At 39.1% G+C, this 14,700-nt stretch overlaps 1 protein-coding gene across 2 annotated transcripts in view; it reads right to left on the bottom strand.

Annotated features, from left to right (window-relative positions):
- Positions 1 to 14,700, bottom strand: part of LOC142372005 (protein kinase C beta type-like) — a 96,073-nt gene that overhangs the window by 30,459 nt on the left and 50,914 nt on the right. For both annotated transcript variants that reach the window (XM_075454732.1, XM_075454731.1), the window contains exons 10-14: positions 11,713 to 11,856; positions 5,486 to 5,659; positions 3,983 to 4,074; positions 1,573 to 1,635; positions 81 to 219 (exon numbers count right to left, since the gene is read on the bottom strand). In XM_075454732.1, the coding sequence (XP_075310847.1) occupies positions 81 to 219; positions 1,573 to 1,635; positions 3,983 to 4,074; positions 5,486 to 5,659; positions 11,713 to 11,856 (612 nt within the window). The remainder of the gene's footprint in view (positions 1 to 80; positions 220 to 1,572; positions 1,636 to 3,982; positions 4,075 to 5,485; positions 5,660 to 11,712; positions 11,857 to 14,700) is intronic.

Below are 14,700 nucleotides of genomic sequence, written 5' to 3'. Positions count from 1 at the left end.
GAATAAGCACCAAAACTTCACTAACCCAACCACTCCTGCACACACACACACACACACACACACACATATTCAGTCTATACCTCAGGAGCGATGTAATCTGGCGTGCCACAGAAGGTCTTGGTGGTGATTCCATCGTTCATATTTTCTTTACACATGCCAAAGTCTGCTATCTTAATGTGGCCCTCACAGTCCAGCATTACATTGTCCAGCTTCAGGTCCCTAAACAAGGATGAAAAAAATGTTACAATAATGAGAAAAGTTGTTTGTTTTATTTCAAATAAACCTGTGGTTTTGAGTAAGTGGGAGTTCGGAGGTGGTATACACTTATGTTGTTAACACAAGTTTGACTCCAATTTGCAATAAGTGTTTAAAATGTGATGGCACGTTTCGATAACATACTGTATTCCCGCTTGCTCTGACTTGTCTTTTGTAAACACAGACCCTGAATCTTAACTTCAGGAAAGTTTCCAGGGCCCAAACAGAAGAATCAACTTCTAAAATCATACCTCAGTCCATTTCTACTCCTCATAATGAACATGTCTTTCCACTGCAAGTAAAAAGTATATTCATGATCAATACAGTGACTTATAAAGCCCTCTGCATATGACTCCATAAAGTAAACGCTCAGCTGTACGCATTTGGAAAAATTGTGATTTGTTTACTTAAATCAATTGGACAAAAAGAAGGGGTTAGATTTCAACATAAAACTGACAATGAAATCTGGCACTCAGCAGCATGATTTTAATGTAATGTAATCTTCTTCTTTCTCATTTACGTTTCTCTAAAGTTAGCTAGCTACTTAGCTGGTGTTTCATTTGCTTTATGTAGGAATCATATTGAGTCATATGTTTACTGTATTTTGTTATTTATTACCTTAATATCATCTAATATTTTGGTGAAATTAGTTTTTCTTTCTGTGACTTTGGGATATAAAATGCTACAGCCTTTTAATGTTTTGAGTGAGAAATTAATGTCACAAATGGCCTAAAGTGCAATCAAAAAAATTCCTTTGGAATTTCACTACAGTTTGGAAAGCTGGTGGGGCCATAATAAGTTATAAAAATCTTAAGACTTTTATACACGCCAGCTAACTGCTATATTAGACATTACGAGAAGAGACATGAATAATGCAGATGATCTTTTTACACTGCCATTTACTCACTCTCCAAACTCCCCAGATCCTGATCTATTCAAGCATAGAAGGGATCCACCAGAACAAATTACAATCTATACCCTGCCACCTCCGCTAACGTCCCAGCTCAGCTCAGCTCTGGCCATCCGAAGATGTCCCGAGTTGTTGTGGCACGATAGGGACCTACACTAGACATATGGGTTTCTTCTTGTGGTTGAAAGGTTTATATGTTGTTGTTTTTTTGTTTTTTTTACAAGAAGCAGTGGATAACATAAATGTATTGTTGCATGAAATTGAAAAACGTGCCCCCCCTTTTTTTCCTCCCCTAATAGAGATGACTTAAACCTAATGTATAGATGTTTCTGCCACTACAACTGATCTTATCTGAGCTCCGTTTGTGGTTAATGTTATGTAATCAGTATGTTCTGTACAAATGTTACCTGTAGATGATGCCCTTTAGATGTAGGAAAAAAAGACCAATGGCTATCTCAGCAGAATAGAACCTACAAAAAACAAACAAAAAAAAAACACACACACAAGAGAAACAACAACACAAATTAGAGCAAGGCTGCGAGAAAGGACAGTGGGAAAGCAGAGAGATAATTTGTGTGTGTACGCGCGTGTCAGCATAAAGGTCAGTGCTGTCTGCTCCAGGCCAGAGAGCGGCTGATAAGATCAACAGGAGGAGTCTCGACACCCTGACCACGCAATCGGCCACGTTTACATGGGCGGGCGCAATCAATGTTTGTAAAGTGCACGTAAAAGATGTCAAGGGCGTTCTGTAGGCGTGGAGAGAAGTGTCAAATATGAGGAGTCTGTTTGGTGGCTAACAGATTTATTTCTTCGGGGATCAGAAATCAGTGCAGAGGGACACTGGAAACTAAAAGGGTCTTTTAAATGCACAAAATACAGGGAGGAACAAATAGATATAAGGTCTGAGGCAACATCATCACGTGTGGAGAAGAAATATGACTACTGTCAAATACATAACCATAACACAGTAGAATGAGTTAAAGCTATAATGTGTAATATTTCACGGACAATGAATGTCTCCATGTCGCTCCGCCATTTTAAAACTACGGGATTTGTAGAAGGACATGTCATCAGCTTCGCATTTTCCGTTTCCACATTGGACACAGTGTAACACTTTTATGTACATTCGTATGCTGAATATAAAGAATATAAGAACACTGCACTTTTGTGATGGAGGTAATTAATAACGATTGAGGTAATACTTGTGAATGATAAGACTCAAATTTGTTAATAGACAACGTGAAATATTACACATTATGGCTTTAACAGCCTCATAAAGAGTTTATCATCAAGTTAGACTTGCCCTTTGGCAACCTATGACTTAAATGTATGTTTTTAATTTTTAATTTTATCAAATGGAAACAAAAACAAAATAATCAAAATTGTTTGATTAAAATAGAAGAAAAATGTTGAAAGTACCACATGGACATGTAGCATGTGATACTGCATATACAATTTGCAATACATTCAAAAGTCACATTATTTGTTCAATTAATTCTTTCATGTATAAAACACCAGTTGTGAAAAAAAAAACGGAGTCTGCACAAGTTCAAGATGGTAAAATTTCTGGAAAAAGACAGACTAGAGTTGGCTGATTAAAAAAAAAACATCGAAAACTCAGAATATCCCGTGAAACGCCATTAAATTCATCCTATTAGAAATGGTAAAGAATACAGACCTGTCAAAAAAACAAGGCAGGCCACCGAACGTCACTGACTAGGAAAGGAGGGGCTTAATCATTGGCATAACAAAGAGGCCAAAGGTAAACCCGAAGGAGCTGGAAAGCTTCTCAGAAGAGATTGGATTTCTGTCCAATGGACGATTTTAAGCTGTACGCTTCACAAAGCAAGACTTTATGGCTGAGTTACCAGAAAGAAAAAAAAGAAACAGAACGCATACCTCCCAATCAGGAGAACACTCAAAGCTTCCCCAAACTGGTTACATGAAACAAAAATAAACTTTTTGACCATTAAAGAAGACATTTTGAGTGGTGCAAACCCAACACATTGTCAAAAACACCATCCCCACAGTGAAGCGTGGTGCTGGCAGCATCATGCTGTGGGGATATTTCTCACCAGTAGGGGCTGAGAAATGGGTTGGAATTGATAGAATGATGGATGATGCTTAAAAAAAAACAGGGAAATTCTTAAGGAAAAATGGTTTCAGTATTGAGACTAGAAACCATAAGCATGCTGCTTAAGTATCACTCATAGGGTTTAAGAGAAAACATTTACATTGTTTGGCAGGATCAAGTCAAAGAGAGGGACAAAATATTTGAACTTTCCCATAAGGACCCATGGTGACACAGGTGTCACAAATGATTGAAACTGCAAGGATTTTTCTTTAGAAATGTGGTCCATTCGGTCCATTTTATATTTTATAAGGAAAAATGGGTCTGGGTTCTTACGTAGTCTTGTGATAAATGGGGGAGGGGAGGCTTTAGCCTACCTCTGCTACTATCAGGTGGAAGGGGCATTTGGTAAATAATATATATAATTTTTCATTTACACTGCAAAAATCTAAATTTCCCTTCAGGGTTAATAAAGTTTCTTACAATTCTATTCAAGTACCAGAATTAGACACAATGTCGGGGACATCACGCTTGTTTGAACAGCAAACCAAAAGAAAAGGGTGAAAAGATTTTTATGGAGAATTTCTTAATGTTTCCTTAACATTAACGAATAAAAAGGAAAAAAATCAAATGAGACGACATACCAGACACTGTCCCTGCCTCCAAAGTTTTAAAAACCTTTAACCAAACCTGACTGATCCTCACTAAACGTGTGCGTGTGTGTGTGTGTGTGTGTGTGTACTCACACAGCGTGGGGCTCTTTGAACTTGCCAACCTGCTGTATCTGATACATGAGATCTCCGCCATTTATGTACTCCATGACAAAATACAAGCGGTCCTGAAGAGAGAGAGAGAGAGAGAGAGAGAGAGAGAGAGAGAGAGAGAGAGAGAGAGAGAGAGAGAGAGAGAGAGAGAGAGAGAATGGCAGACAGGTCAGAAAGTATACAGTGGCCACAGAGAAAGTGAGTGATGGTGTGAAAAAGATTGTAAATTACTGTCGAGGGAAAGGTTAACCAGAGGCACCTGGTTTAATATGAGACAAAACTAAGCGAAAGATGCAGAAAAAAAAAAACACAGAAAGTGACAATAGAGGGATAAAAGAAAGAAAGGATGGGAAGGGGACTGAAAGAAAGAGATGACTGGGTTGTGCATCCAATCAATCTTCAATTGAGGGAACTGTGACATCAATTTAAGAGCCTATTGTCTTTCATTATCTACAGAAATTGCCAATAAAGGTACATTTTGTGAGAAAATGTGGATGAATTTGGTATATGGCCGTGTGTGGGTGTCTGTGTGTATTTTTCTGGAGAAAAGATGGTGTCGCTCTGTGTGTTAGGGTCTGCACTGACTGATAAGTCTCATGAGCAGCGGTTTGAGTGCAATATGTGCACCCTGTATGTGTTTAAGTGTGTAATTAAACTGTATTTACTTGTGTGCACTACAAATAATGTGCAGTATGCACATGTGAATGCACGACTGTTATAATTGCCTGTGTTTAATAACTGCATGCTAAATTCCATGGACAAAAGCCCTCCTCTGGTCAGAGAATTAGTGCTTAGCAGGATTAACACGCTTTCCTGTTTGGGTGTGCGTAGTTCAGGTCACCTTTATTTGCATGGTCTTTAACCACAACTTCAAACTCACTGAAAACACATCACAAATCAAGGAAAAAAAACACACAGATGAGTGTGTTTATAGCATGTGAAATTAAATTACATGCACTGAGGGCTATGCATGAAACCAGTGAGCTATATTTATTCCTCTGTTGACTCATCTTTAGTGTAATACGGATTAGAAATCACAAGTTAAGCATGAATCAAATATGAATTCAGGCTGTCCGTTCCAGCTGTGAGCTGGTGACAGGAAGAGAGGTCGCTGCTGTAAGGACCACAGCGCTCAACCTGTGCCCTTCAGCAGGACGCCACACTTACTTTTGTTACATGCACCCCAACAATGTAGAGACCTTAAGCATTCAGCTAAATTAAATTTAGTGTGTGTGTAGCCATAGGGGTAACCGGCCCACACATTTTCAAATTAAACAGAAGCATATACAGGCTGAAAAGATGCTCATAAAGGCCAATGTTTGTCGACATGTTTGTATTTGTCAGAGATGTGGACAAAATCTCAAAAAGAAACGTAGATAACTGTGTGTGTGCACAAAGGAAAAAATATGCCCATACATAACACTTTGGGCAGATTTTTTAAGCTGTGTGTACATCGTGTGTGCAGCTAAATGTTTGCTAACCCACCATAGTTTGGAAGGTGGAGTGCAGCTGAGTTAAGAACGGAGGCTTTCCAGCCAACGCTAACACTCTCTTCTCCACCATAGTGCACTCTACGTCATCATCCTGGATCACAACGTCCTTCTTAAGGATCTTTATAGCGTACAGCTCCTCCGTCGCTTTACGCTCTGCCAGCATCACCTAGAGAGAAAAAGAGGGAGAAATGCGGGCATAGGGGACAAAGGTGAAATGTCAGTAAGACACATTCATAAATATTAAAAAATCTTTATGACGCAGAGAAAAGATGAGAGCAGTGAAGAAAGGAGAAAATTAGGAACGAGGCAGAGGAGGGAGGGGAAGAAGCAGTGTTGCAGAGGATGGGTATGAAGGAGCTGAATGACAAAGGAAAGTTTTGTGTTTGACAGTCAAGGTGGAAAGAGAGAGACAAGTTACAAACGAGAGAGGGTAAGATGGAAAGACAGAGGGATACAGGGTATTAAAAGCCTCCGACACAGTGTGGCGACATTTTGGTTGCAGCTTGAGTTACACCACAGAATTAATTCAAGGCTTGTTGAACTGTAAGCTACTTGCTCCTTGAAAACTGGCAATAAAATGTAAAACAAAACAATAGGAAAATCAGCTTGTATCATACTGCATAAACATATCTTAAAAATGTATAAAAAAGTTAATACTTTTGTTGTGTTTAAAAAAAATAAAAAATCTGCCAGTGTATTTAATGCAATATTCAAGCTGGGGAGGTGGGGTGGTTCAGGAGGTAGAGTATGTCATCTGATAATGGGAAAGTTGGTGTTTTCAAAGGACTGAAGAGCACATAATCAGCTTTTTGGGCTTTCTTCTTTCCTTCAGTGTTTTATAAGGCTTTTTGTGCTACAAAAAACAATCTGGTGGATTACAAAATGGAGTTCTCTCTTTTATGGTAGACACCAGTCCTGAACCGTCTCTTTCCACGTCCAAGCTTTGCATTCTTCTATTCATCTACATGCCTTAAACAAAGCATGAATAGAAACACAACCAGCTGACCAAAAAGAGCAGACGGCTCCTTTCATGAGGAGGGCCAGAAAGATACAGGAGCTAAAACTGAGCTTTCCAGATTAATTGTGACAGAGAGTACTCACAGCAATGCAGAGCAAGAGAAAAGCAATGTGGTTTTTTTTAACATTAAGGCAAGAAAAAACCTCTTTCAGTGAACCCTCAAAATATAAATGACTAGATATTACAGATGGTAAACTCTTTCTGCCACAGTAATCAATGCAATTTCCAAAAATAAATGGTTCATAGTTAGAAATGCTTGTTTTGTCAGACTGAAATCTATTTAATTCAAGATTACAACAGATTTTGCGTTTTAATCTGCAAAGTAAGAGAGGGGAAATCTGGGTTAACCGGTGTCGTAACAATCATAATCTGCATGTAACGCTTATTAAAAGGTTCATTTTAGTCAATCTTAAATTTAGTGATAATCTTGTGACAATGTCACCAACATTTAGAGCCTTTCTGAAACACGATGTGTGGATTTTTTACCCTTCATTAGGATCAGGGAGGACACCAAAAAGAAATATATATGAACAAGAGATAGAGAAAAGAATTAGAGATCATATCACATTTCATTTTCAGGAACTTCTGAGCAAACAGTCTGGAGATAAAGGACAGTGGATGGGTCAAGAGAATTGGACTTAAAAGTAGGAAAAGGGCTGATGAAGTACGGGCACGGCACAAGGAGAAGAAGGACATAAAGAACTGACCTTTAGCCAGGGTCAAGTGAATGCTATACTCTCAGAAAGAAGACGAAATGTTTTTGTTTTATCTTAATCCCCCTTGCATATCGAATCATATTTTCCTCTCCCTTCTTGGGTTTCGATTATATCTCTTCCCCTCCCCCCTGTACCGTCTTTTCCTCTATTGTGTGTCTGCAATATGTTGCAAAAAACACATGCTTTATAACACATAAAGTACAGTTGAATAGTCTGATGTATTAGAAGACGATGCTTTGAACAAACTAAAACTTTCATAAAGGTACGACTTTCATCTTTTTTCCAGAAACTAAGAATGGTATAAAGTTTGTGTGTATGATTCGTGGCTTAAATCCCGGCCGGGGCCTTTCTGTGTGGATTTTGCATGTTCTCCCCGTGCATGCGTGGGTTCTCTCCGGGTACTCCGGCTTCCTCCCACCAACCAAAACATGACTCTAAATTGATCCTTTGTGTGAGTGTGAGCGTGGATGGTTGTTTGTCTCGTTTGTCTCTGTGTGGGCCTGTGATGGACTGTCCAGGGTGTACCTCTCCCCTCCTCTCATCCAATGACAGCTGGGATAGGCTCCAGCCTATGTAACACACTAGACAAACCTGCAGTTGAATTTGATCAACTTTTGGGATGACAACTTTTTCCTTGAGTTTTTCAGATCTCACTGTTGTCTGGTCATAGAGATAAAGAAACAATATTTCAATTGTGCATTAACCAAAGAGCCCAAGTTTGTTTAGTTTGGCCATTTAATTAAACTAACTTACAGGTAGATGCTTCAAATTTACCCAAGGGCTTAAGGGGTTAATGTAAATTTTTATTTCAATAAGATCAGACCCTTAACAGCTTTGCTGTTTATGTCTTATACATATTCAGGTATGATAATGTAGAAGGGTTATCAAGTTCAGGATGCTACTGGGAGTGTAGCACAGATGGACAAAGAGACACAGTTATATATATATATATATATATATATATATATATATATATATATATATATATATATATATATATATATATATATATATATATATATATATATATATATGTATGTAGATGTGTGAGTATATGTGCAGGAGGAGGTTGTTACTGTGTGTATTTGCACAAAAGGCAGCCACAGTTTAAGAATCTGGAGCATTAAAATTCATTGAAGTTGGATCTGCCCTGGTGGTATCCTCTGCTGTACCCAGGCAAAAATTGGAGCGTGTGTGTGTGTGTGTGCGTGTGTGCGTTTGCGAGCACTCAGCGCATATGGTGGCAGTGTGACTATGTAAATACAAACTCTTTAAAGTTGAAACAGAAAGGAAGGACACCATCTGCCCCACAGTTCATTTTGCACAACTACAAGGACAAGACCAGTGCAAAGGAAAGAATTTCATCAAAAATTCAATTGCTCTGCAGACTGAAGATGGACAGCTCGCAAAGCAACGACAGCAGCATGCCAACATCATAACAAGCCACTTATGGTAACACACGTTGAAAGGTTGAGTTTGAGTTATTTTTTTAATTCACCTTTTGCACGTAATCCAAATTATTAGATGTAAACTACTCCCTGGTTTCAGGTTATGAACAGTGTCTTTGTCAAGGTGAATTTGGCTGCGCAGTTTTTCACAAACTGGCTAGTACAGTATGAACTGTGGTGTGTGTCACTGTTTTATCCATGAATTTAGTTCGGGGTTATTTACTAGAAAACAGTCCTGAGGAGATTAGTTGTCCTGTGACGTAAATGATGCCACTGTGTTTTCTATGCTGACCTTGCAGAGGGACATCAAGGCTAAATGAAAGAAATGACTCCCTAAAACTGTAACTGCAATTTGCTGTACTATTGAGCTGAGTGTAATGTTCTAAACTGTCATTATAAATGCATTTGTGTATATTTACAGTAAGCCTGTGTGCATTTCCTGTGTATAAAAAAGGATTTTCAATTAGTTGAATGGTTCCCAACCTTTTCCCTAGAAGCACCCCTTCATTTACATCTACGAAAAAGCTGCGACCCCTCGCTGCCGCCAAGACCAAACCACAGATGTGCGTGCACCGGCACTCACACATCAGGAGCTCTTCTTAAAGCCGACAAAGTAGTTTAAATCCCTAAAACTGACCAAACCGCAAGCAATTTGAAAAAGCAAAATTAAAGTGATCTCAAAGTCAGGATTATAATGCTTTATTCTGCAACTGTCTACAAACCGCCTCCAGTAACTTAATGTTATCTATTTAAGTATAAGCCAAAGAATGAGGTCTGGCTTTCAATCGGTGCAAATCTGATACCAAATAACACCTTGCACATCTCTCTTAGATAACAGGCTCTTTCAAGAAAACAGCAGAAATGAAAATAGGACACATGCACTCTTTTTCCATTAAACTGACTGCCCCTAAACATGTAAACCTAAACAAGACATTAATCTGACTTGGTAAGATCTAATAACATTTACTTATTACTAGCATTTTGTCAGAAGTCTGAACTGCATACAGTCACACTAACACACAGTAAGTATAGGTTACTTTCTCATAAGGTCTGCTTTCAAGAAAAATACTGCAGATAACATCATCATATAATTCAGTGGCAGCATAGCTAAAAGTTCTGGATGGCAGCAGCCTCTTGTCTCTGTTTGAAACACACAGAACAAAATGCAAAGATGTGGCGGTGGAGTCAGTGAACCCAGCTGTAGGTAAGCCGAGTAAGAGGCCAGTCCGAGTCCCTTTTTCACACTAGCTGTTTAACGAGTTCAGCCGCTCCTATGTTTCACAACCACTGCACACTTGTCAGACAGACATGAACTGCTATGGCATTATGACATGTTGTAGGAAGAAAACTCTTGTCACTTCATGCATTCATCTCATCCACATCGTGCACTGCCCAATCCAAGAACTGAACATATGTGCTCTATTCTTCTATTTTGTGTGCACGTCTAAATGAAGCTGTGTGGAACATTAACATCAATATCCCATGTTCTAAAAGGGTTTTTCAGACTGTCAGAAATGCCAGGAAACAGAGGATTCAAGTGGTGCTGTCCTTGGTGCTGAAGCCAACTAGAAACAGTACATGTGGTTTAACACGTTCATGAATTCCAAAAGAGGAAATATACCTTCATATATGTGTTTTTGTGTCTTTGTTCTTATCCTTGCAGGCTCCTGTTGCACTGGGTTGTGGTGGTGTGGGGAAATGACAACCCTGATCAAAATGAAGCATGCCCTTCTCAGCGTTTGCCCATGAGATATGTTTGTGCGCGTGTGTGTTTTCATCACACTATAAAAAAATCCTCCTCAGAGAAATGTAAGCAGTATTATTGTAATGCAGATGTCCTCAGACACTTTGGCAGAGAAAGCTGCTCGGAAGGCACCAGCCTCCCACGCAACTCAGGATTCTTTAAAATGACGTACAGCACGTGAGCCGCCTGCTCCTGCATGTGGTTCTGGGTCTCTGTAAAACAAGCTGTATTCATAAAATGTGATGCTGTGTGTGTGCGTGTGTGTGTGTGTGTGTGTGTGTGTGTGTGTGTGTGTGTGAGCGGTGGGTGACCAAGTGTGTTTAACTCAACAGAGGCTACATGTTTGTTTCCACAGGCGTGCTCATGTGCATCTCTGCATATTTCAGAAATCTGTGCTTATGTGTGCATGAATGTGAGGGTCAGGTATTCCAATAATGACTGAGCCTCAACTCTGGCTCCGAACGGTGACGCATCAGTGAAGCTTTAAATGTCCGTTGCCATGGAAACAGGCAGCCGGTATACAGGTCTGATACACAGACAATGGCTTTGCTTTTTTTCCTCCCTCTCTGTCATGCTCTTACGTAGCTTTCAGACTCTCTCCACACTGCTGCTGTCTTTTTTTTTTTTTTTTTCACACCACATCCTCCCATTCTTTCTGTTTCTTGCCTGGATTCCCATTCACTCATTGATGTCAGTCCTCCCTCTCTCAGGTTTCCCCCTCCTTTCTCTCTCTCTCTCCCACTTTTCATTCACTCTGACGTTTTTACCTCTCTCTCAATTCATTCATGTCAGCCTTGTCACCGTGGATCTCATCGCTGTCTTCCTCTCCTTTCATCACTCTCACCACTTGTCATGTCATCCTCTGCACCTCTTTCCCTTCATCCGTCTCTGTCTACCTGTGCTTCATCTTCTTTAATTCTCTCTGTCTCCATCTTTGCTTCCCCTTCTTTGTTTGCAGCTCTGAAGCTCAGCCAAACTCCCAGAGGTATTTACTATAGTACACAATTCAAAAAATATCTTTGCATATGCATGATGGTTGCCTTGCATACACTATGTTCCTTAGGAGCACAGGATCTGTCAGTGCTTAAAAATGCACTACAGTTATTGTCTTGTGGCCACATAGATTTTTTGTTTTGTTTTGAAAAAAAAACAAAACAGAAAATATATGAACTGTCCTGTTTGTGTCATGTAAAATGCCATCTGCGGGTAATGATGAGTCAGATTAACAGCAATGTACTGATGGCCTAAACATACAAAAGGCAACAAACACACTTATTAACACCTAACTCTTACCTTGCCGAAGCTGCCCTTTCCCAGCACCATCAGAAAGTTGAAGTCAGACAGCCTTATGCGATCTTGGTTGCCGTCGGAGTCGAACCGGGACGCAGCATTGGCCGACTTGCCTTCTGTGCTCTTGCCCACCGCTATTTTAGCCCTCTAGATGGAGGAGAGAGACAATGGGTACAAAACATTACAAATTTGCAAAAAAACTACAGGTTGAACATTTTATGTACTGGTGTACTGGGAAGGTGGTGAGCAGATCTAGTCGATCTCACTGTACAGTGTAACTTGTTGCATTTAAAGCATTATTTTCATTATAATCAAATCAAATCAAATCAAATTTATTTGTATAGCACATTTCATGTACAAACAGTTCAAAATGCTTTACATAAAATAAAAGCATTGCAGCAGGGAGTGCAAGAAGCATTAAAAATACATAAAAGAATATAAAGAAAAACAAATAAAATCATTTAAATGAATTTAAAAACAGGCAACAGTCTAGATAAGTTCAAAGATATTTCATGCATAGACACATGAGAAAAGAAATGTCTTTAACCTGGATTTAAAAATGTCTACATTTGGTGAAAGTTTAATCTCCACTGGAAGTTTGTTCCACTTGTTTGCAGCATAACAGCTAAATGCTGCTTCTCCATGTTTAGTCTGGACTCTGGACTGGACCAGCTGACCTGAGTCCTTGGATCTAAGAGCTCTGCTGGGTTTATATTCTCTGAACATATCACAGATGTATTTTGGGCCTAAACCGTTCTGGGATTTGTAAACCATCAGCAGGCTTTTAAAATCTATTCTGTGACTGACTGGAAGCCAGGTTATAGGTTAATAATTACATTTTGGGAGTCTGTTTTGATGTTCATAAATCTGTTTTTTCCTCCACAATGAACATAGTCTAAAACAGTACTGTCTCTTTAAGAACCACCCTCCAAAAAGCTCAGTTTGGCCTGGTTGGTCGGTTTGCTGAGAGAAAGATTAAAAGTTGTGACATTGGGAGAAAACTTTCAGACTAAGGTCAGTCCTGTAACAGTTCACCGACAACACCGATGGCATTAAATGAGAAATTGTACACTTTAAGCAACACTGAACAAAAGATGTGAGAGGCTTTCAAAGATTTCACACAAAAGAACATATTTCTAATTCAGTGTTTTAAAAAAAAAAAGTTTTTCCTCTTTTTGATTTCATTTATTCTATTCTGCACAAATATTTCACACTCCAGAACTTTTTCCCTCCCTCGGAGTCTGCCATTCTATTCAGGGATGACAGTCGCCACTTTCCTCATTTTAGCACTTCAATCATTTAATCATCATTCTCTAAATAAATCCGTTTTCAGCCGAAAACTTTTTAAAAGGCCTACGTCTCTGACTCCTAATTTATTCATTTCCATCACCACTTTTCTGTCTCAGTTCACTCTGTACTTCATTCCAACAATCTCTCAGTTTATTCTCATCGTCAATCTCCTCTCCTGTCTCTGACGAAAGAAACTGCGACTATAATCCGAAGCTATGCTTTTTTGAGCCGCACCTCTGTTTGAGCAAGCTCTTCTTAGGTTAACCCCAATTAATATGAACACAACTAAATACTCAGGAACTTAAGTACAGGAGGAGTATGCCTTATCTTTACTGATCTTATCTTAAATTGATGATCCTCACAGAGGCTCTGTACACCATTTCTCCACTGCCACCACCCTACTTCCCCAATGACTCCACTCCACCCTGCAATGTCTGTTGCGTCAGTTGTGCATGTGTGCGATGCAGCCCATATGGTTCTCGACTCATCAATGGATGAAAACCGCTATCTGTCTCCATCTGTTGTCACATAAAGCCATACTTACAGCAGGAAGAGTAGAGGTATTTGTAAGCAGCAGGGCGGGCTGAAGGCAACATTCTAAAAGCCTTCGAAAGATTAATGAGGCTTGCTTTTTTTGCCGCTCTGTCTACAGCCATGTGTCTGTGCAAATTTTGTTTACATTATAAAACATTATCATACAAAATGATGAATGTGAAGAGAAGGGCGTGATTAACTGTTTTCAGTTTTGGAATGCAATTACCTAATTTAAGCACCGATACTCAGATTATTGCATTTCAAGGGCACTAATATGAGTAGTTATTAGTTAGTTATTGATTTCGTCTATCAAAATGCAATTTACAAAGTGCCAGAATTTTTTGGAACATGCCTGTTTGCCTTAATACACAATTAAATGAATACAGTTGTGGTTGATTGATGAATGCTTTGTCAAACTGAGCTGTAAACTGGATTGAAAGGAGAAAGAGAAATATGTCCAAGATACAGATGAGTAACTTTAACGTAGAATTAACTTTCTGTTCCTTCACTTCCTTCGACTTTTTAACTTTTTAAGTTTAACCGGGCTCATGTGCCAGCAGGCATACATGCAGTGGACATTATCTGCTAGTTGTATAGTGAAAGTTTGTGATCCCTGAGGAATTGTTGATGTTTTTGCATAAGTATAACCTAAAGAATATTTTAATACAAGCCCCTGAGAGTAGATAAGAGAACCTAATTAAAGTATGTGTGATAGGGAAAATATGGAAAACTTTAGCAACAATAACTACAACTATTTTTTTTCTGTTAAGTGCTGATAAAACCTTTCAAAACTTTAACTGTAATTTTCTTGGGTGGTGTCAGTTGTAAGTGTGCGATGAAATGACAGTTGTTTTGACATTTTTCTTTGGTTCTGGTACAGATGCAGCAAAACAGGTCCCAAACCATCAGAGTGTTTTACAGATTATTCTTTTGCTGGAATCCAGTGTTTTCTCTTCTCAAGACACGTATAACACATGTATGAACCACAAAGATCCATTTGTGTCTTATCCATCCACAAACACCAATTACCTTGTGTACGAATTGTGCTCTAAAAATAAAATTGCCTTGCCTTGCCAAACTGCAGCAATGTCCTTTTTGAAGAGCTTTCGTGCCATGTACATAACATGTGTAGACACATGTTCAGAGTACTCCTGACGATGTACTCAT

This window comes from Odontesthes bonariensis, chromosome 21 (assembly GCF_027942865.1).
Source record: "Odontesthes bonariensis isolate fOdoBon6 chromosome 21, fOdoBon6.hap1, whole genome shotgun sequence".
Classification (NCBI taxonomy): Eukaryota; Metazoa; Chordata; class Actinopteri; order Atheriniformes; family Atherinopsidae; genus Odontesthes; species Odontesthes bonariensis.
The sequence above is the reverse complement of the archived record's forward strand: the minus strand, read 5'-3'. Positions and strand labels throughout refer to the sequence as shown.